Below are 24,381 nucleotides of genomic sequence, written 5' to 3'. Positions count from 1 at the left end.
CTCCTTGGCTTCAACATATTGAAAAGTTATGGCGGGGGGGAAATGGGGACCAGTGTGGACCAACACACACACTCACCCTCTCACATGCACGCGAGTGCGCGCGCGCACACACACACACACATACACACACAAAGCACAGTTGGATAAACCAAGAATGTATAGCACATCAGCCTTTCCCTTGCCTTGTCAGAGAAATCATGTCTTATCTCGTTCTGCAAATACCGCCTCAGCACAGAAGAGGAGGAAGCAGAACTCCAGCTGTCATCTCTTCACCAGCCCACCTGTCCAAACACCCAAACCCCCCACAACGTCTTGTCATCAAAAGCCCGGGCTTCACCGGTCTCAACTAGAAGATAAACCCTCTCTTATTATTCCATCCATGTTTGTATTTACACAAGCAGATGACCACTCGCCCTGAGCCTGTTCAGCGTCTTAATAAAGGTGCCCGGGGGGGGGGGGGGGGGGGGGTCTGAGCTTATCTTTCAGACTGAACAGCAGGCGAACGGCCTTGTTCTTACCTGCCAGCTCACTTGAACAGACAAACACACACACAGACACATGTGCACAAAAATTACACAAAATGAACCAATACTCAGGCACAGATGCCTTGTACTGCCTTGATGTGTGTCGCACTTGTCTGCGACACACACGCACGCACGCGCACGCACTTACCCGCTCCGTGTCGCCTGGTCAGACTAATGCTGCTGCTCTGTGTGCCAGTTGGCAGTTGTAGCAGGCTGGGCACTTCTCTGGACACAAGCTTGAGGCAGGATTTCATTGGACGTAAGGGAGGACCGGGCAGCTTGTGGTCAGCAATGAATGGTTCTGCATATCAAATATTGCTTTCATCCACTTCTCTGGCAACAGTTTAAGTTTCTCTTCTGTTAATGCTTTAACAACAGGGAGTCCCTAAGTGGAGGCACAGTTTTTGTCTCACTCCTTTCAACAGAGGCTGTAGATAAACTAAATAACACTGACTCTTCAATGTTATTTCCCTTATTTGATTTAAATTATTTTTTTAAATTTCTTGGCCAAAAATCTAACACTCCCTCAGTTTCTTAAGCTAAAATTAGCTGCTATTTTGTAGAACAGGAAGGAGAATCTCATCTAAGTTACAATACTATCACCATATGCTGTCAAGGAAAATGATTTACAAATTAAAGCCAATAATGCATTACGCTCCATAGTGAGTTACTTGTGATGCATCACAGTATCTGTTTAAGTGAGGAGAAGCAAGAACCTCTCAAACAGGAGGATACATTATCAATAAACAGAATTCAATAATAAACAGTATTTATTCACCATATTTAAAAGTTCTTCAAATTTGGTAGTTTAGTTTTGACCTTTACAGAACAATGAGATGAAACAGCTAATGTCAGAATCACCACTGAGTCTGAGCCCTTTTGCACGCAGCATGCTGTCTGCAAATATCAGTTTCATTTAATAGTTTCAATTACCACACGTGAAGACATTTAATATCTATTATGGGAACATTCATAAAGAAGTCTTCCACTACCACAGAAACACTACAACAAGCACCTCGCAGAGCCACCTGTAGGTGCTCTACTAGGATATTTAATCCCGAAATGTGTTTTGGCAAATCCTCTACAGAATAATATAAAGAAAGTGAGGGTTATTTAGAATAGCATTTCCCAAACAAAAATATAAATTATGCTGTTATTTGTCATGAGCATAAAGTTGGCCTTGGGTTGTGATTCTGGTGCTGAAGAAACAGGCTAACTGTGATAACAGTAACAAAAGAAAAGTGATCCAGAACATGAAACATGTTTATGTTCATATTAAGATCTCACATACTCAAAGGTAAACAATAACAACAATTTGAAGAGCAGACTTTTTGGACCTGAAAGTGGAGCGATGCATGTGCATTTAGTATGGTACACCACAGCCTTCAGTGTTGCTGGGCTACAGTCAAGACAGGTGATTAATGTTTTTGCCCAGCGGCTGAAGAAGATTCAAGCTTTCGACCAGCCAACATCAGATAAATAGGCTAATATAACAGTCGTTTACCGGGGTTGTGTGAGGTGATGACATCAGCTAGCTGCTGCTCGGGGATTGGCTCCTGCGTGCTGCTGTCCTCCTCCTGGAGTTTATCCACCATGGCGATTACACAGTTGAGACATTTGGCGACGTTGGCCCACACCCTGTCCTAAAAGAGCCCAACACACAACCAGCAGTCATATCAGCCTCTGTGATTATATCTCTGTCTTTCTCGCTCTGTTCGAGACAATGAAACAGGAGGGAAACAAAACACTGAGAAACTACTGAAGACATAAAGACATAAAACAAACATAAATCCCCGATGTCTAAAAAACAAAGCAAAAAGGTGTTTCCTTTTCACAGTCTAAACTGGCTTCATGTCCAAAAGGTCAAAAGGAAACTGCTGTGTGGATATTCTGCGATAACTCTGGATTGTTTCCAGCTTTCTCTTTCTTTTCCTGAGCTCCATCTGTTAGTGGACAAATAGACGCTTTCTCTTTTGTGCGTTTGTGTAAATATGACAATCCAAGTGAGTGCGTGTGTGTGTATGTGTGTGTGTGTGTGTGTGTGTGTGTGTGTGTGTGTGTGTTTTGGTCTTTTTTGCTTCAAAAGTATGGTTTGAACATGTTATAATGGTTGGGGATATTTTGAGAGATAATTAGGCACTGGTGTGCAGAAATCATGATAAACCCCTGCTGTCAGGATGGCACACACAAACAAACCAACAGTCATTCACACTCTGATGAAAAAAAAGCAGCGTGGCTTCGATTCAGTGGCAAGGATACCACAAAATAAAATTTGACAGTCAGTTTGTCACCATGAAATGTTTAAACTCTTCAGAGAAAACCTCTCATTAAAAAGAAAGAGTAATGGCTGCTATGCAGTCTAATTTTGCAAGTAATTCAAATTAGTTGCCATAAAAATGGTTTATCTGTAATACAGTGATTGTTTATCTTCCTATGTGTGCTCTGGAAGGAGGAGCAGCAGTAAAAAAAAAAAAAAACCATTTGTCACATTTAATGTATAAAGCCAGTCATAGCTTTGAAAGATTTAGAAAAAGTATTCGCACTGACCCATTCTTCCTCGTCGTACTCTTTATGGTGCGGTATGGAGTCTTGGTGCTTCAGCGGCCCACCTTCTCCTCTAGTCGTGGTCTGTGATGCCTCCACATTATTACACACTGCTGTGCTCTCAGAGACCGACGTGGCCGGACTGTGGCTCGCAAGTCCCTGGACTGGGCTCTGATTCTGGTCGCTGTCCTGATGGATGTGGCCTGGATGTTGGCCTCCCTGCACCGGGGTTTGCTTCTGGTTCTTGGAAACATACCCAGGCTGTGCTGCATGCAGTGCTAGGAGTGCACTCTTGACCAATTCATCCTTAAGTGTGTGAACAAATTGTTCTGTCTGTAGCAAAGAGAGAGAAAGAGAGATTGGGAAAAAGAGATACAGAAAGTTATTGTGGGACGGCAAAACAAATGAAAATTTAAGCGCTGAACAAAGCAAAAGAGACAGAATAAGTGAGTGAGATAGAGATGAGACTGTCACACTGGCCGGGTGAGTGTTTGGAAGAAAATATTGGTGGAAGTGAGCTTGGGGGCGGGTAACTACTTACAGAAGAAGTGAAACGAAACAAGGAAAATGAACACTCTCCTTCACCATAAAGTTGCTGCTCTCCATTACCGCAGCACAGCCGGTGAGCAACAAAAACAGCAACAAACAACAAACAATTCAATTACTCCTCCTCCAGCCTGCTTCTCCGAGGGGCACAACTCCTTTGATCTCAAATTCACCAGCTACTGTAAGATGATGATGATCCCGGTACCAAGGAACCTCGTGCTCGCTGTCGCCGCCGCGTAAAGAAAATGATAAGGGCTCTCAAGAGTAATTGAGTTAGCACAGCAAAAAGCAATTTTATTACCACGGCAAAGAAAACACGAGCCAAGCCCTCCTTGAAAAGCAACCCGCGAGGTCATTGTATACATATGTTTGTCACACAAACACCCGGTTCCTGCTCCTGATGTGGACTGAATAGTGAGCTTGTCGACACTGCCAGACGTTGAGGAGACGGCTTACTCAGCAGAGATAAGGGCGGGCCAGTCCTGTCCCAAAGCTACAGACACTTTGTGTGGATGTCTCGACTAAGTGACTGTGAACTGATTTCTGGCTTGTGAACCTTGTACAATGAAGCCCCGTCGACTTGTGTCCTCTTTTTATCAGACTGCATGTGTAAATGACCTGCCTGCCATTTAAACAAAGCGTTGTCCCATTGCATAAAAAGCCACTGATTCAAACAGTTATAAGATTCAGTGTTAAAGATGACTTAAAGATTTGTTCATGATCCACTTGCTGGCTTTTCTGCACGATCTGCAGCGTCTGCACTCTGCGGCATCTATGCTTAACAAAGATAATTCACATCGATGGGGCCTACTGTCAAACACTTGCCATTGATCTCTTCTTATTAAACTGTGGCTCCCAACACTGAAACGCTACTTCTGTTGCTTTGACTACTTCTCACAAATCTGAACTCATTATAGCTTTTACTTTGAGGAAACTGCTGACATGCTTTAAGAGCGTATCCTTCTTATGATGCGGCTACAGCCATCAAGAAAACAACACTGTTACATCTGAGCCTGATTTAACTGTTCTGCTCTTGTGATTTAAAGAATATAAAGACATGAAATGGCCCATTTGATGAATGTATTCAGAATTTGCCTCCTCTGGGAATGAAATTATGAATACACTGAAAACACCACAGTATTTAATTCATGTTTATTTTTATTGCCTTCCAAGGATCTAAATGAGTACCATTACTATAAGTCAACAACGTGAGAGCTGAAGTCTATGGATAAGGCTACATGTGTAATTGCTGAGAACAACAATTTCTGCTGGAATACTATTCTGTGATGCACACAACTGTATACAAAGCAAACATTCATTTTTAAAGAGAAAAATGCCCAAATCGCAAAAGAAAGAAGAGGAAGAAAAAAAAAGAACCACACTTGAATCAGTAAGCAAAACACTTGACGAGAACTGGGATTTCAAAATGTAAATTCGTATTCAAATTGAACTCTGCTTATCTGACCTCAGTGTTAATTTGCAATCTATGAGAGCATGTATTATTCATTATCTTCCTTGTGATGGGCGAAAAAAGCCACACACTGTATTTAAAACAATATGGATCATATTTGCACTTCTTAACCACAGGGTCACAGAACTCATGTGTGTGACTATGCCAGCACTAATACAGTAACTTTTTATACTTTTTATGGAAATTTTTTGCATTGGAAAATCAAGCACATCAATCAACAACTTATCCATTCAATCACATTCCTAAATATTCAGCCAGAGTCAGTATCCTGTGAGATCAGGACCTACAGCAAAGTGCCAAAAACATTATAATGATACTGCAGGATCCGTACACTGTGTTAAGAGGAGAAAAAAATCAAACAAATTGCACCTTCTTTTTCTTTTTCACCCAAGCTAAACCAAAGCAACTCTCCTCCTCCACGTGCAAAAACTACTCCTTAGTTTAGCTCATCCACACCCACCTGCTTTAGTTTTGAATCGCTCGAAATCCCTGGAGATAATTCTGCTGCTAGTCTTTCTTCAATATATCTGCTCATATGATCTAGACTGAGCAGAGGAGCAATTCAGAAAATGCCTCTGTGGACTCTAAGTGTGGGAAAAAAAAAAAAGTTACGTTTGATCCACAGAAGAAGGAAACTGAAGGAATCTATTCACCCCGAATGGTTTCGAATGGTTTTACCCTGAAGGATGAACTGGTTTTTTGAGTGAGTTAAAAATAGAGCTTTTTCACTCAGTTCAACTTCACTTGAGAGGTGATGGGAGGCTGAAAATCTGAGCTGGTCAGATTCCAACAGCACTTGTCTGTGAGGACACTTAGTCACTACTGTGTATGACCTCTACACACCATATAATTTAACCCTAATCATGCATAGACGATGAAATCCACAGCTCTTCTCAGGTAAGCAGACACATAAAACATGTCCTAGGCCACAGCTGGAGGCAGGGGAGAGCCTGCCTCCAGGCTTTTCACTGTGATTATAATCAGAGTGAAATTATTATAATCATCATCAGCAGAATAATCACCTCATATAGAGATGCAACAGTGCATCTGCCATGTCCAACGCTAATCACAATGTGGCCAGGAAACCTATTAAGAAATGAAATACTGCATGAAGCCTCGAGTCAGGTGCTCTCAACTACGAAGGAAAAAAGTCAAAGGCATCCCCATGATTTTCCTCTGCAGGTTTCTCATCTTTCCCAGGTTCCCTGAAGGCGTGACTCACTGTCCTTATTGAAGAGATCACACACTGCAGAGGCACAAACTCAGATGAACCCACATTTATTTATACGTCTTTAAGAAAGATGTGAAATATCTCGGCTGACAACAAGTTGGTCTGTGGTGTCTCTTCAGCCTTTTTTATCCCATTTTAGGAGTTTTTTTCCATCTGAATCAACGACCTTAAGTCAGAGGTTGTCAGGGGCTGCAACTAATGATTACTTTCACCATCAAATGAAATCAACTTTTTTGTTCATGAAATATCAATAAAAGAGAAAAAAGACCAAGCTAATTTGCCACAGCCAGAGGTAAAATACTCAGCTTATTCTATTCACCCAACAGTCAGTGTGCTATCACAAATGAAGACTCATTTGAGGAGCTGGGAAAACTAATCATTTTCAGGTTTATGATTTGGGCAGTACAAATACATTTCGTGTGACTGTAAAAACTCCAATTTCTGTAAAAGAGATCCATGCAGAGGAGGAAAGACTTACATAAAATGCGTGATGCTGTTTGTGTTTGGTGGTTTTGGGGCGTTTTTGAGTGTGATGACACTTGAACATCAGCTTTCAAACACACACAAACACACAGTCTCACACACATGGCCCTCAACCACACGCACATATACACACAAACACAGCTTGGGATTTTAATCAGAGAGCAGCCCTGCTTGTGCTGACCAGGCCAGCGGTTCACTTGGCCAATGTGTGCGTGTCTAATCAAGGATGAGAGGAAGTGGTGACAGAGCGAATGTACCAATTAAGCAGGCTGATTGCGCTCTATTCCACTGTGGCAAAAACAATCTCTCCCACAACAGATTGCAATCTGACAGCACCAGATGTAATTCATTAATTATACCGATAAAAATGCCTCAACTCCATAAACCTCCATGCTGCTATTCTCTTTTGTTAGTTTGGCGTTTTTATGATGAGTTATGGATTTTTCCCATGGTTGTCTGTCAAGTGTGTGCATGTGTGTGTGCAACTGTGTCACAGCAACTGCTGGACTGAAAATTGTGGTTGTTTTTGTTAGTTATTTTGCTAAATTAAAAATTTGTTATTTTGATGCATTCTTTGTAAATGTATAAATTCTGCAGTTTTGTTTACAATGAAACTAACTAAAATTACCAGGACCGGTACAAAGTCACTCTTGGAGGGTAACTCCTCTGAGAGGACAAACATTTGTAGTGTCACGGTCAGTTTAGGCCCGCACATCCACCTGAACAGCCCCCAGATTGCTGATTACAACCACCGGGAGAACTGCTGGTTGTAGGCTTAGAAGCACAACCCCTGAGTTCATAACTAAGTTGTTTTTAGGCGACTTTGGGTTTAAATGAACTTATCATCACAGTTAAAGATTAATCTTTTCAAGGTAAGGTATTACCTGCCAGCATTTAGTGACATATCCAAGAATAAAAGATGCGGCCTGAGTGTTGCAGCAGCTTGAGGACAAATATATTGTTTGGAGAGAAGTGAGGGTGGGTGTAGGGTTTTGGGGTAGGGAGTGTGGGGGGTTGGTTGCCTTACCTTGTCAGAAAGGCTCTTGAGTGCATCCCTCAGTCCAGAGGAAGAGTGTTCCTGGGCAGCTTGGAGGAGCTGGTCTGCTAAGCTTGTGATGAGGGGCTGGAGGCGGCTCACGGTGCTGAGCACCTCCTGAGCTTTGGCTGTGTGCTCTGGAGAGTAGTAGATACACTGGTAGGCAGTGCTGAAGCTGTGGCGGGGGAAAGAAAACACATCAGTTCAGATTTGGTAGATTTGTAGCAGCATGTTTACATATGAATGTGTCCAAAATCTGACTGAAAAGAGCAGAGACACACTTGCTTGTAATGATACTGAAGCCAAACTGGACTGAGGCTTATTCTGTGTTTGTTTAGATCAGTGCTACTGGATTTCTTCACGTCTGCTTGGCACTGGCATTTGCCAAAGCTATCAGAGTAGGAAAGGACAGTATTTGATATCAAATAAGCTCTGAAACACTGTAACATGCACTAGTCGACCTGCTCTGTCTGGTGAGTAAATCAACGATGATTCAAAAAATCCAAAGATACACAACTGATCAGCTTTCGCCTTGTTTCTACAAGGCATGATTTAAGTAAATGTTCATCTTCTTCTACACTTGTGAAGATATGTTATGTGATGAAATCATGCAAAGTCTCTCTAACAATGATAGTTATTGCAAAATAACATTTTAAAATAACATTACTCATAATGGACACGTCAAATATATGTTCATTTTAGAAAATTATTTCTCTCAGTGCCTTTGGTTTCTGTGGAGCATGTAATGCCCCATGCTTAGTTTCCATGTGCACCTAGCTGTAGCAGCTCCAAACTCGACCTACAACACCTATGTTACGCCTGAATGCCCAACTGTGACTAACAAGTGCAACAGCTCGCAAAAGCCCGTAATTGTATTTACTGTGCATCCCTGGTGTGAATGAGTCTCTGACATCGTAGATCAAATTAAACACCGTATGGCTCTCTGTCTTGACTGAACAAACAGTATAAAATTTGCTGTTGTGTAACAATGGCAGAAAAACTTCACAACTACAGTTTTTGTTGTTCAAAAAACCATCAATGAATAACCACCAATGTCTGATGGTTATTCAATGTGTTGATGTAAAGTAATGAGAAACAATGTTATTTTTTTAATTGACAATAAACATGACATTATTGTGCATTTATTTTCTGAAGTCATTATATGATGTGTTGTGACTTTTGCTACCTTGAAAATGTACAAAAGCAGCACTTTTCAGGTACTCAGCCTGAACTGTCAAATTGGACCTGCAGTCCAATGTCAACCCATTTTCGCTTTATGAATAATTAATCCCTTCCTCATTTCTAGGGAGCCATTTAATCTCGGACAAAAACACCTTTTGTCAGTTCCTAGATTCAGGGCAAATCACTCCAATCAAACATTCTCCTCGGGTAAAGTTCCAGTGACTTTCAATGAGTTTCAGACGTAGCGTGGAGCGCGGCAGTCATTTGCAAGCCTCCCAGCTAGTTTGGAGTCAGCTCTGCAAGCCTCTATGTAGGCCAGACCCTAGAGCCAGATCCTACGGCATAATTGACATAAGAGATAGAAAGAGGGAGGGAGGGGCGCATACAAAGAGCTGGTAATATACAGTATTCTCTGCAGCGCTGCTAATATTTTGCAGTGAGGGAATGACAGTGTTTCTTTAACAATCTGCCCTGTGTGGAGCAGCACTGTCTGATGTACCAATAAGCAAGAAAATCTTAAGATCCTAAGAAATTAGGCGCACTGTAGTAGGTACGAGCTACTAACTATGTCTTTGACTGGCTGACTTTAAAATCTTGGCCTTGTCATTACAGCTAATGAGACCCCCGGAGAACTACCACCCACAAGCTTAAAGCCAATCAAAGGAATGACTAAATGAGAGAGATATGGAGGGCAAACAGTGTGAAATACTCAGCCGCACAGAACGCCACCATTTCTCCCGTGAAAAACTTCTGTTGTGCCCACATCCCTAACCATACCTTCAAAAAGTAAGATTTCAGCCACAGAGAATACCATAATTGAATAATCCACTGCAACAAAGTAAAGTCCGTTAAACCCTTTTACCCCCCCATGAGTTTACATTCGTCTTATTACATTATGCAGAGCTGAGGAGAAAAAAAAATCCTACACGGCTGCAGCAATAGAGATACTCCAGAGAAGCAGCATAGGAGAAAGTTGTTGGAAGAGGACAATTGCTTTGGCGACTGAGATTCAATAACAGCCCTGTTGACTCATAAGTACAAATCCAATCCCATTAGGGAGCCTATGCAGGCAATAATGAATGTTGGGACCTGCCACCTGATGCTAGAGGACAGAATTGATCCCCTCTAAGGCTGGCTAAGGCAAGGAACTTTAATTGCCTCATCAGCATTGCTGTCAGTCCAAGCTGGTCTACCAAGACAGCGAACCATGCTGAGGTAAAACAGCATAAATCTGTGAATGCAAACTTGATGAAAGGCCAAAAGGGGATGTTGCACACAATGATGTGATTGTCATTTCAAGCCTTGGGTGTGCCTTCCAACCCTGATGTAATTTAAGAGAGCTATGTGCCAATTTTTTTCTTGGTCAAAGTGGTGCCTATAATAACAGGGGGGTGGACACAGAAATACACAAAATAATCCAATACAACAATCCCTCAAAAAGCACTACCTCTGTGGAGCTTATAATATTTATCTTGAGTTGAGTACGTGTCAGAGTGGTGGTGATTGCACCCTCAGGTAACGTCTGGGGCAATAGTTTGTGGTGTCAGCACAGCGCATGATACATTAATACGTAAATACAAGAGCAGAAAATCCACCCACTGTCTAGGACTTACGTTGGCGGGACTTAGCCTCAAGCTGATTCACAGCACACCTGAACTCATAAACTGAACTCTGTTCATTTACAAATCCTTTACTTCTGACTAAATGCACTCCCAGAGAAGAACTAATTTACTGATTACTACTTCATGTAGAAGTCTGGACGGGTTTCTTTCAAACAAAACATTTTGTTCTTATCTTTAGAATAAGACAGTTTTGAGAGTTTGATATCAACAATATTCTTTCGCCTTTTTGTGCTATATTATCTGAATCCAAAGAATGTGCAAAATGCTTTGAAAAGAAAACATCTGATGGGTCTTTCTACCATAAGTATAAAGCACATAAGCCGATTCCCTGAAAGAACAACAGATGAAATTCTACACCAGCCATTGCTCTGATTGTGTACAATCACTGTATACGGTATATGAATGTTTAATGATATTCATAATGTGAATGTGAGTCATTTGTCCAGCAACCATGTAAACATTTCAGTCTGCATGCTATTTATGAATATTTATGTGTATGTCCACAGCCCTAATATACTCATTAGATTACATTTCCACACATGCAATGCAGAGCATTTTAAGTGACCTGATTTTTTATTTTTCTCCCTAAAGACTGAAACATTTCTCTAGAAAGTTGTCCTTGGAGTCTTTTAACAACAGTGATGAAGAAAGATCAGTGCAACTCGAAGATTTATTACATGGTATAGAATGTATAATTAGCTTCCTATAAAGTCATTTGAAAGAAGAAAGAAAGAAAGAATAATGTGACTGGAAAAAAAAAGAATATGTCATAAAAACGCCACAATTGCTGCATTTGTGACTGACATCCAGTTTAATCACAGTAATTTTTAGTTTACAGAGACATGGAAAAGGTCTACATAAAAACGATTGTATGCCCTCGTTTTTTTCCAAATGCAACCATTTCTTATTTCAAATGAAATTGTTATGGGAACTGCTGGATTTTCCATATATTCAGAAACAAGAATTCAATCCATCTGATCTCAGAGGCATATTTGAGCTTTACGGTATTTGCACTTGCAGCTCTTCTCCCCCATGAAAGAATATTAGTTTCCTCCTAGGTGAAGCTCCTCCAGACTCCATTACATGACGTCAGTATGTCACTGTGGGGAGAGCAATGCTTTTAGAACGAATTGCTGTCAGACCCAAACACACTCACTGATAATGTATGATAATGGATTCTTCTTAATCCCATCTCATTTCCATGTGCACCCTGGGTACGCCACAAGCCTCCAGCCATGAAAATACCGAAGGTGTGCTGCCACTCCCTCAGCACAATATGCACAAAGTGCCCTTTGACTCGTGAAATTATCGCTCCTGATCTTCTTATGATTCGAGTTTCACACAAACAAACAGCCCTGAATCTCCAGGAAAAAGTCCACATGCTTCCACATTTGCGGGGCAACACTAAACTTGAGTCTATGAGGAGACTCCAGTCAACCAACCGATCACTTAAACCAGGAGTGTTGACCAGAATGAACTTCCTCCTTGGCTTCCCTAAATGATCAATAGGAATTGGTTATAACGGTAATGAGAGATAGAAAACCACTGGGCCCAGCAGCCTAATTAAACCAGCATCTCCAGTGCATGGCTAATTAATAGTGGAGAGGAAATTAATGAAGAGCTTGTGGCCTGCTGCTGACAGCCAGCAGGAGTAAAATGCAGCTACGTCAGCAAAGAGCCCTGCAGCACTCCAGGTAACTGCCAAAGTCTCCTTCGTCATTTCGACAGCACACTCTAATCACAGTTCTCGCACCAGGCCACTGCCACAGTAAAAACATACTCTATCTACTATAGTTGGAAGATCTGATGTCAAAACAGATTCTTTCAAATGCAAAATTCCATCTGCTGTTGAATCCTCCACTGGACGCTGATCTCACAGTCCTCAGAATGACAGCCAAGTTTTCCTCACTGATTCTGACACAAGCTAGAAACCCTGATCTGAGACCAGATAAGCCTCATGGCTACTGCCAGAGTCCCTCTCCATCACAAACAGAACCTGGAGCAGGCTGACTCCAGAGCATCCAAAGAGCTAACAAGCTGCTGTCCATCAGCATGGAGTCCCAGCAACTTGCCAACATCCTGTCTCTGCACACACACACACAGGAATCCTGGGAGGAAGTTATTTTATTGGACAACATGCTGCTGGTCACATTAAATTTGAACACTGGCCCCAAGAGACTCCATTAAGTGTGTGCAATGTAGTTTTAGCCACTCTCTGTGTCCCAGAAATGTGTCATTCGGCAGTTCTGCTTGACCAGGAGTCCTGGTGATATGACACTGCTCCCGTCCTCTCCGCCACGGTGGACAGAATTCAAAGACACATGCAGAGCTTCCGCACAGCTTCTGCACCGAGCAAGTAGAGCCGACCTTACAAACAGGCCTCTGAAAAGTTGTACACAAGTCAAAACTACAGGCTGCTGCATATCTGCTATTCACACACGTGAGCAATGAAAGCACACCGCCGTACACACAACATCAGTCCAGGTAGCTAACCTGTGTCCAAAATAAAGTGGCTGCATCGTTATGCAGATTATCTGAATAATTCAAAAGAGGCTGTTAATGAAAGATTAGACCACCTCAGCAAATCCACAGCTCTGTCTACAGGGTTCAATTAAAAACGGATAAAAATCCAGTGACTTTTAAAACAGCCATTTAAGTGGGACTGCATGCATTAATGAAAGATAAATGTTCTTGCCCTGTGTGTACATGTGCAGGGTTTCTGGAGGAATACTAAGTGTAGCTATTGATTAAACTCTTTCCTGGTCCATCCTGAGAGACAAACTACATTGCATACTCCGATCATTGCCAAGTTTGGCCAATGCTGCTTTTTAATGGATCTGGAAGGAACTCCCCCACCCCCTTCTAATGTCCAAGGAACAAAGACGAATAGCTCTTTTATTGCCCTCCTGGTAACACCTCTGTGCTCAGGTTTTCCTTTTTTTTCTCCTCCCTTCCTCGGTCCTTTTCCATCTTCTCTTTGATGAATTAATATCACAATGAATAGGCAAGTCTCACATCTCGCCGATTGTTCCCTTTTTAATCAAATGTGATTACAAAAGGCTGCTTCTGAAAGGCGAGAAGACATAATGGGAGAAGTATAATGAGTGAGGTGTGTGTGTGTGTGTGTGTGTGTCTCGGCTCAAATAGGCTGACTTTCCGAGCAATTGAGTGACTCTCAGCTGGACATGAGCACACACACACACACACACAATTTAATATATATATTTTTTAAACCGTTCTAGGCTAAATATTTGTTCTGACATTTAGTGCATGAATAATAAAAGCAAATTAAAGCATGAAATAATGAATGCTCCTCATCTCAAGTAAACATGCACCTTCATTAAAATGTCCACCACAAACACTCTGCAAAATCACAGGGAAACGGACTTTATTCCCATTTCTGAAGATGACTGACAAATGACTGCATTCCAGGTCAAACATGGATAAGGCTCAGCGCAGGCCGTAGTCAGTTAGCCAGGCGGAAAATTGGAAAATTTAAGCTACAGTGAGTCATTAGCTAAGTCAAACACGAAACAAAAAGCTCTGCCTCCCTGGAGAATTCTTTCCGAAGTCTAATCTCTCACTGAAAGGAAATGATTTCACTTCAGTGGATTCTCGAAAATATGCTAACCTTATCCTAAGTTTACGCTGGCAGATAAAACTGACCATTTCCAGCAAAGTCACTTGTGCACTTTGGCGTACAGAAGTCTTTATTTTTCACTATCAGCACAGGCCCCCAACTATTTTCCCATCAGCTTATCCATTTCATACTCACACCTCACCCCTCTCCATCTTGCCTCTCTTTCCCCCTTTCTTGAGCTGCAAACTCTGTAACTAATTGGATCTGGCATGGTCTGTAATGACTTTGCACTCTATGGGGAGCTTTGGGAAAAATCACCTTTCATTTCTTCTGGCATCACTCAAGTGACCACATACTGAACTCCAGTGACATATACCTCCACCCTGCATCCAAAGGGCAAAGACAGCAAAAATTTACAGGATACTGCTGATCTCCGGCTTGAGGAAGTCATATAGATTTGCTGGAAGTGAAGGCAACAGGATATCTTTAGGTCCAGTACACTTTCAGTCAGCGTATGCGAATATACATTTATCTTTGCTATGTGAGTGTGAAAAACACAATCGCAGTATTGTGGTCTCATTTTATTCAGTCAACCTTGAGTGTTTGTGTGAAAAGTGGTTTCGGTCAGCAAAGGAAACAAACAAGACATATTTTTCCCAGTGTGTCACTGAGAACAACTCACAAAATATGTCTAGCTCGAGCACTGGTCTGAGCAAAGCCAGTACATTATTCGGACAGTTTTCTTTAAAGAATTTGTTTTTTTTCTTTTTCTTTTTTTCCAGATTAGGGAGACGCTCCTTGTGAAATATTCAGCAGTAATGATGACTAGTGCACCGTGGTCTCATTGGGCAGTCATTGATCGCTTATTGATTTCTATACATCTTATACTTTTTGTGGTAACAATACTGATGATTCAAGTGCATTTAGGTGCAAGCTCCAGCTGGCAGCTGGGGAGTTGTAGCGAAATGGGGAGCTCTTCACTGACAAGTTAACATCTTAACTTCAGGAGGGAGAAAAAAAAAATGTTTGCCAGGGAGAAGAACCAGCACAGAGGAATTTCTGACTCAACAAACCTTTTCCATCATGTCTGTTGCCTCCAGTCAAACTGAGCTGTCAGTGGCAGTGAAGTTCCAGTCTAAATTCAGCTTTGCTTGGCTGTACGTAACCATATGGGGCTTGGAAAATCAAGTCCACAGGCTGGGGACACATTTATTTGTCACTATCAATTATGCCCAAGTTAAATTCTTTTGTCAATACAAGCCTGTTTCCACCTCAGCATGTGTCCTGTATTGAATCACCCATGTTCCCCTCAAACACCATGGCGTACTTGTTTGCAAGGAGTTTATTTATTTATTTTTTTCCTACCTCTTTTTCTCTGCTTCATATCTGCTGAGGAGACGCTGCAGACCACCACACTTGAAGCCCTGGAAGTGGGCTGCAGGGGCACCGACAGTAACAACGTCATAGGATGCATCTGTGAAGAGAGAAAACAGATTTGACAGGATTTAAAATATTAAGCGGCAAGAAGTGTGTTTTTCAATTTAAAATATGCTTAATTTAATCATGAGTCCGAATTCTGCAGAATGTCCTCCACAGGGATATCAACAAGTAATGGTAGCTCATATGAGGATTGATTCAGTATTTATGAATATGCCATGCGACTTTTTCAGAGCTCATATTAAAAGGTCAAAGTTGCATGTTGGCGCTCCCGCCAGGCGTTACGTGTTGCAAGCTGCACACAGTATTTTTAAGCCCACACTATATTTATGCACACAAAAGAGGCTTGATATTATTCGGCAATCTGCCAGTAAATATCTATTCATCGTACATATTTCAGGTTGATTTATACTGCGTCTCTATCGCTTTATTACCAGTCATCTCTCCTCAGCTATCCTTTTTTCTTAATGTAAGACTGGTCCCGTGTTGAACTTGAAGGACGGCCAATGTCACAGCGCTTCATTCCAATTTGCACACTGCCGCCAAAAGTAAATAAACACTTCACAGACGGCTAGGCGGACACAGAGGTGCTTACAACAGGCCTTGTTTTGAATGAGTAATGGATGAGGCTGACAATTAAACGAGAAAAAACTGGAAGGAGGGAGGGGGTGGACAGAGGTTTATAGGGGTGAATATTTTGGTTTAGTTGAGTGCCGGGTCAGTTAATGAGCACCCCCGGGAAAGCAACAGTGTGCAGCTCTGACCATAGGCAAAAAGAAAAAAAAAAGCTTGAAAAATTGCTGAAAAAATATAAATTAATGACACAGCACAGCTCCAAGTGGTGCCATGGAGATGTGAATGACAGTGTGGCCAACAGCCTCCCATCCCCTATCAACACCACAGTAGACCAGTGGTGTTTTGATGTGGGGGGCTTCGCTACTACCCACTGCTTCTTCCATTAATTACGCCTGTGCTTGGCCACGAGGCTCCCTGTTCGTCACACATTTGGCCTCTGGAGTTTTTAGATGTCCAAGTCCCCTTAATTGGTTTTCCCAAAGCAGAACTACATTGAAATACAATGGCAGGTTTCAGAACATCAAGCACAATGACCAATTTGTGCTTGATTTGCCTGCTCTTTCTCACACAGCATCCTTTTCTCAATAAATCAACAACAGAACAAGCTGTTTAAACACAGAAAGGATAGTTGCTTTCTAAAACAGGAAATTGGTCGTGGCAGTCAGGATGAGTGGGTATAATTTATACTTAACCCATTCCACAATCATGTTTAACAATGATAAAGCATCCTTTTAACTTGACCCAAATGAGTGCTGAACAATGTTTCAGATCAGTTTTGCCAAGCAAACATTTTGCAGTTGTCATTTTGGAGACAGAAGACAGCCATTCCCAGAAAAACAAATGAATACTCTTTTGAGCTCAAAGTGTTTTCTCCTCCCGATTTCCCCTTCTCGCTGGATGATATACTGTATAGACAAAATGAAAATGAATGGTTTAGTGTTGTCAAGTGGATTGCATAGCCAAGCTCAATGAAATGCATCACTTCAGAAAATCAAAACGAACAATAGACCAATTGAGTACCGCTGGAAACTGAGACTCAGCTCCATTAAGGAGCAGGTTCCAGTGTTTCCTGAGCCCAACTGATTGCAATCATTTATTCAATTTGTTTTCTTTTTTCAAATCGAGCAAATTGTGCAATCTAATAGTAATCCATTATCAAACCGGGTTATTAATCTAGAAGGGAGCCTGACATTCACACTGAATGGCCATTTTGTTACAGCCTTATTGTCAGATTATTTCTGTGTCGGATGGCTTTGCCATTCATGTCAGATGGCCACTGATGTCATGTTCAGTCAATCCTAAAGCCGCCAGCTTTCACACAAGCTCATCATCGTTCACGTTTGATACTGTAAATATTGTCAGTGTATTCGGTACACCTACCTAAAACTATTGCAAACGAACAGCGACGCAATAAACCCAGCCTTCATGAATGTTTCTGTTGTTTTGGAGAGGTGGTGACTGTCATTTCTGGGGCTTTAGATTGTGATGTTGCTGAACTGCTGCATGTAGAAAGGTTATTTGGCCTCGATTGTTTTGTTTTGTTTTGCTTTTTCTTTTTTAAAAGAACACAATATGCATTGTTTGCCAGTGGGAGGCCAGTGAGTTATCATGTCCTTTCTACTGCACTCAGACTGGTTGGTCGTAGTGTCTGCACTGAGGGGAAATCCTGTCAGATTTAGCTGAAAAGTCTCAACACTTAATCGTGTTCTGCACACTTCATATCAAAAATAGTTATATAGCCAATAGTAACAATTCAGGGTGAATTCAAGTGCATTTAATTTGTGTGTATGTGTGTTTTAATATTATTTCTTTGTAAATTTTTGCTTCTATTGGCAAAGATATAGACAGGAAATCTGGGCGGATGAGAAAGATGCCATGAACGCAACCACTATGCCACCTGGATGCCCTCATGTTCTTACTAATGTAGCAAAAAGTTGACTTTAAAAATCTGTTCGTAATGTCTTTCTGCCACGGTGTTGTCTTCATGCACCATTAATTTAGATTTCCCAGATTTCTTAATTAACAGCATGAAGCCAGTGGGAGCTGTGTGTATCCTGCGGGGGAGTTAAGTCCAGGTCCTGCTAGCAGACGAGCGTACACACACACACAGACACATGAGCTAAAGCACCGCCGCCTGGAACTGAGTCAAGGTGTGAATTGGGCCCACAGAGGGTAATTATCACATTGTCTATCAATCATTTGACAAACTCCTCTAAGGCTTGTTCTAGCTTGATCCCCCTCCCCCTCCTCCTTTTTTTCTGCCTTGACAATAGAAGACAGTTGCAGGGTTGCATGATGACTTGATTTTACTTATTTTATCTGTCTTTCCTGATGTCTTCACTGAAGGAACTGCAGTTTATGTCAAGGTTTGTCTCTCTTCAAGTTTCCATCAATCATCGAGCGTATAGTTGAAATGGAGCCCACTCACAGATAGTGAGGCAGCAGTTAGTCGCATTAATAGACTGAGACAGTTCCAGGGCAATGACAGGCTCTGCCAGCCAGAGAGCAGCGGGGGAGGAGACAGCCTAGTCTTTCTCTGTGGACAAACGCAAAGGGCTTAATTAGTGTTTTGTCTACCTTTCTCAGGCCAAGTTAATTCTCACCTTTCAGCCTGGGTGACGACCTAGAACCACTGTGTCTGAGCCCTCTGAGGATCTCTGACAGATGGAGAAGCCAGGCTTAGAAAGACGACAGCAGGTGACAAGCACAGCAGCGTACGGAAAAGTGTGTCGTATAAAATTTCTCTTTCTTTCTGCCACGTCTGCCTTTTCTGTTCATAGGTTTCAGGTCAAACAGTTATCGGAATAACAGTTATCTTTATATTGAGAATGTGTGAAGTGATAAAGGAAAACAATGTGAACGGACTGGCTTGTCATAAAAAAACACCTGAATGTGCAGCTCCCCTCAGCTACACTGTGCATGCATAAAAGCCTACTGTACAATACCTGCTCAGGACCCAGCAGTTGGTGACAAGCTGGTGAACATAGTGGATAGTGGATTTAGCAACTAAAGAGCGAGATATTTCCCTAAGGAGTTGGACCAAAGACTAAAGCTAAAGGAGTAAATGCTGGTGCCCAGAAACACAGCAAATGGATGATAATGTTGCTTGGTAACTACTGGAAACAACAGTTTCACTATGGCAACTTAAAAGCGGCTGATATGTCAACATTATGTGTAATAGTGCGTAATTAATAAGTGTGAAAACAAGTGTGAGGCAGCAGTGTAATACCTGTCTTTCTGGGGCACGTCACCCTCATCCTTTGGGTGTGCAAGTTTATTGGGATGAACTCCAGAGATTTCTGGGCTTTGCAGCAGCTTGGCTTGAATGAACGACCTGCAAAAAAAAAAGAAAATAAATAAATAAATAAAATCACAGACACACAACAAATATGTCATATCGTCAGTAAACATTATTGAGTTGGTGAAGGTTTCAAGGGTAAAAACATTCTTATGAAAGCTTCTTTTGTTATCGAAAGAACTTACTGTCTGCTGCAGCAACACTATGATCTTCCCAGAGTTACTGTTTTATACGGTTGTTCTTTTTATTACTATGTTTACGTGCTACAGAAACAGATTAGCAAACATTAGACAATAAACAGAATTGATGTTCAAATGTTCTCTTTGATTTTCCAATGAAAAGAAAAGCCGTGTGCTCCTGAAAGACTTGAGATCTATTTAATGAACAACTGAGTGACAAAAGGCAAAGCATGCAAGTTAAATCCATTTAAATTAGAGGCTACAAAAGAAGCTGCAGTGCAGATTCAATTATACATTGTAAGGATGTGGAGGTTTTCACAGCTTAATTGCCAGAGTATTAAAAGTAAAGTGGGAGACAAGAATGTGTGAAATCTGATCACTATTCATTTGTCTGCAGTGAGTGGTTGCTCAGTAAGCATGCTTTTAAAATACCCCAAAACAAAGTACGGTACAACCAAAGTTTCAAATGATTGAAACATAATTGACCAAAGAAAGCATAACTCTTAACATAACACGTAACAGATTACATAAATGCTGTTTAACACAGTAAGCTACAAATCATTCTTTTGTTTGCCACCGAATTATGATTAAAATCATCTTAAACTTCCCAACACTTTTAAATACCCATGCAAAATCATTTACCAGAGATTTACGCATGTCAGATAGAGAATGTATCAATTAAAGATCAAAAAGCATCTCAGTTTTTTCCAATTAATTGCTTATGACATCCTCTAATGTGCAGCGTAATCCTTTAAGCACAGGATTTTATGCCCTCAGCAGCTGCTACTTCCCTCTGAATGTCCAATTAAAATTTTCTGCCAAACGTTGCTCTTTGTTTGCGGCTCGTAGTTAAGCTCAAATTCACAATCTGACACTCTGTGTTGGTGGCTCAAATCTCATATATGCAAATAGGGTTGGTGAGCCTCTTTGAGATGAGGCTAAGCTTTCAAGAACAATCACACAACAGAGGCAATTTAGAAGTGTTGTGATGTTTGCCAGTAGAGGTAAGTCACCAAAATGAGGCTATTCTGAACAGGTACAGAAGACCAAAATTTCAAAGTTTAATAATCTAGTTTGGCAGCAAAACTTTTGATTAAATCCTCTTTAAAGACACAAGGCTTTGAATTTCCCATCCAATGCATTAAGACTGAAATACAATACAGCTTTTCAGCTTGTATGCAGCATGTTTTTTTTTTTTCATTGCAGACATTATAGAGGACTTTCATGATATGTATGAATAACACGTGGATGTAATTCATTAATCCAAACTGCAGTCAAACTGCTAATGTCATGGAAGTTAACACAAATATATGCATGTGAGTAATTGCATCTGGTATTTTTTTAACTTACTGTTATATTAGGCCTTTTAAACATATTTGACTAGCCAGCAGAGCACTACATAGGACCTTTCAATACTGTAGTGCTTTATTAAAGTTGTCAGTGGTCATTAGTCTGGTTTATCATACTATCCATTACTGTACCAAGAAACAATATCAATTAACATCAGCGCAGAAAAACACAAAACTAATTTTTCATTATCAGTATGCTACCATTATTCATTAATATTATCATAAATGAAGGGATACTGACTGTAATTGTGAAGATAACCTTTTGGTTGTATATCTCTCAAACTCACTATCACAACCGTGAATGTGTGAGAGCAAAATGAACATAAGACAGGAATTTCATTAAATACTCAAGTTTCTACAAGAAACTGACTAACCTGCAATTTCTTGTAAACAACGACTATTGTCTTATAGCAACACCAACAAGGCCAAAAGACTGAAGTTCTGCTACAAATTCCTAATATGTCACAGATTATTGAGTTGTTTTAATGTGGGCCAGTATGTTGCTTGTTGCATTTGGTTGTGCCATAACTCCGCCTTGTGTGGGGAAGAACTAAAAGCCGAGCAGTATACACTCTTTTCCGTCCTGTTCACTGGCACCAGACCAGTATGCACCAATTAAAACCTCTGTGATGCAGAAGGTTTATTTTCACGTAGAATCTTGTTAAGAAAACCTGTTAGCTGCTGTAGATTTTTAACACCCTTTGGCAGGTTGGCCAAACATGAATACAAATCCACTGCGCCTCCAGTAGTGCATATAGTGCGGCAACTGTTGACTCACTCAAGCTGAAATGTGTTACCTCATAAATGGATGACACTTGTGACAGTGATGTGGCTTGTTATTTTCAAGCACTGGAAATCAATCATGTCTTCTTCCTAAGGTGGTAACAGATTTTCTGCTACTTATCAAAGTGCAAATGTAAACAGATGCAATTTCTAACTACTGAATTTACAATCTGTGCATCTGGAGATTCAGCCACAGTCCAGGACCTGAAAGCCTAATGAGCTGCTGTCTTAGTCAATCAGATGAATGTACACAGACTGCAGCCGCAAAATCAATGAAAACCACAGGACGCCTTTGTGCAACCGTATTTTCTTACTAATTTGGCCCTAAATGCACTCAATAAAATGCACCAGAGAAACATTTCTGAGGGGAAAGTCATTCATCTTGCAGGTCATCTGGCCACCAGCCATACAACTGGGCAAGCTGAAACTGTGACCAGGTGATGGCGCTAAATTAAATGCAAAGAAGATCACCAAAGTTATTCGAATTTATCGTCTAAGGACCCTCAATATCTGCATTTTGCATCAGATAATTAAAAACTCAAAAATGTCAATGTCACTGTTCTGTTTAGCTTATAAGATTCAGATCGTTAGTTAACAAAAAAAAAAAAAGAAAAGATTTGATGTATTTAATTTAATTTATTTCACTGTATTTTGATTAAATGGGAGTATTAGAAGCACAGTACCACCACCTACTGGCCGATTTTAGTTTAGCAGTCAGTGTTTGTTAACGTTAGATAAAAACTTTATTCAGGAAGTGAGAACAGAGTAACAACGTAACATGTTTGTCAGCTTCCAGAGTTGATCAGCCACTCCAGCATACAGCTTGTTTGAGTTGCATCGTTGGTACGCAATAATACGTTTACATAATTTTACTGTCATGTGCTGATGTTTTTAAGTGGCAAATCCTCTATTGTACGATCGTTAGAAATGTATTTTGCCTGTGTATCCTTCTAGTCTACTGTGTCTGTTAATCACGCTAGATTCTGGTTGATATGGTGCACAGTATGATGCAGAATTGTTTATTTTCTTTTTAGTTTCACCTTTACTTCAGCAATAAACCTGCTATGAAGATAATACGCAGAGTCTTGTTTGGAGTAGAGCATTTAGCTGCCTGTCGACACATGCATGGGACGCACTGAGGACAGAACAGTCACGGTGGGACTAAGAGTAAAAGTCAGCTTCATCCTCTGGGGACCATGAACATCTGTACAAAATTATAAACACATACATCCATATACTGCACAATGTTTGTACAAATTTCTTCACCCATAGACTCAGATTAGTTCCCTCAGTGTACATCAACACATTTCTGTGTTGGGAGGAGCAGTTTTCAAAGGCTAACATTAAAGTCAATGGCTAGGCTGTCATATGAGCTCAGTGGGCTCTCACTGTCGGCTGCAGAGCTCTGGGGACCAGGCTAATCGAGCTGGTGACCGTTGTAGGTTAGATTAATTAGTCATATCAGATCCCCATCTGCTTGCTCAGGTGGGCTGGCTATGTGACAGAAGGCCTGAATGCCAGCAGTACTGACCAACATCTGCCCACTATCTCTTCTTTTAATTTTTTTCCTGTCGTTTCTTTGCTCTTGGATACATTTCTGTGGTCCTTTGAATTCTTCAGAAGACGAGCAAACCAGAGTCCTGTGCTTTCAGAAATGTCTGCCTGGCTGCCTGTGGGCACACCGAGAAGAAAAAAAAAAGATCACAAACTCCAGCAGCCAGCAAAGGAAAAGCAGTGGCCCGTAAGTGAGGTCTGTCAGATCAATGTAGGTCTCTTTAAGCATGTAAAGGGTTTCATCTTCACGGGGAGCACAGCAGGCTTTTCTAATCAATCCACATGTTGTAGTGTTGAGGACAACTGGACACCTGCTGTGCGAGCAGCAAGTTGGACAAGTGAGTCACATCCGACAGAACAAAGGTTTCTTTTTATTTTATTTTTTAACCCAACTGATGTCCTTTGACATTTTGCTGCTATTTTAAGGCCTATTCTTTACTATTATTATTATGTTTAATGATAAATGTAGTAACCTGCAAAAGAAGTACGCATACCACAGCTGAACGCCTTAATGTACAATATGTAGCTCTGGTCCTTAAACTCCAGTTATCCCTTAAGTGGAGTTTAACAGTGACTGACGGTTTTGTACTGAGAAGTGCCTGCAGTATTGGCTGTCCAACTAACAGAGTACTAACAGGATTACATATGTGCCTTTAATTCACCATCTGGTAAACAATGAAAGCGGGGATGATTAATTTATGAATGGAATAGAGTTATTAGAGCATCTGAAGTGTTTGCTGAGGTCAGCTCATCATTAAAAATGGATAAAATGGAATCAGTGAGGGTGCTGAACCTGAACATGCGATGTCTCAATGTCTCGGCGGACTGTTTCTCTCCTTATTCGACTACCCACAGTTTCTTCAGCATTTTTTTTTTTTCAGAGAAATCAAAACCAAAGAACAGGAAAATATCAAATAACATCTGAACAATGAATCAGATCAGATTGATTCCTCTTTTCCACATGAGAATCCCCCTGACTCAGGATT

The 24,381-nt window shown here is 41.0% G+C and overlaps 1 protein-coding gene across 21 annotated transcripts in view; it reads right to left on the bottom strand.

Annotated features, from left to right (window-relative positions):
* Window positions 1–24,381, bottom strand: part of inpp4b (inositol polyphosphate-4-phosphatase type II B) — a 207,159-nt gene that overhangs the window by 26,019 nt on the left and 156,759 nt on the right. For 19 of the 21 annotated variants that reach the window (XM_046415765.1, XM_046415787.1, XM_046415751.1 and 16 more), the window contains 6 exons: window positions 19,462–19,566; window positions 18,836–18,889; window positions 15,585–15,693; window positions 7,827–8,010; window positions 3,072–3,401; window positions 2,029–2,167 (listed from right to left, as the gene is read on the bottom strand). In XM_046415765.1, the coding sequence (XP_046271721.1) occupies window positions 2,029–2,167; window positions 3,072–3,401; window positions 7,827–8,010; window positions 15,585–15,693; window positions 18,836–18,889; window positions 19,462–19,566 (921 nt within the window). The remainder of the gene's footprint in view (window positions 1–2,028; window positions 2,168–3,071; window positions 3,402–7,826; window positions 8,011–15,584; window positions 15,694–18,835; window positions 18,890–19,461; window positions 19,567–24,381) is intronic. The other 2 variants (XM_046415807.1, XM_046415901.1) reach the window with 1 other exon arrangement.

The sequence above is a fragment of the Scatophagus argus genome, chromosome 2, assembly GCF_020382885.2.
Source record: "Scatophagus argus isolate fScaArg1 chromosome 2, fScaArg1.pri, whole genome shotgun sequence".
NCBI lineage: Eukaryota > Metazoa > Chordata > Actinopteri > Scatophagidae > Scatophagus > Scatophagus argus.
Note: the sequence above shows the minus strand (reverse complement) of the source record. Positions and strands in the feature narration are given on the sequence as shown.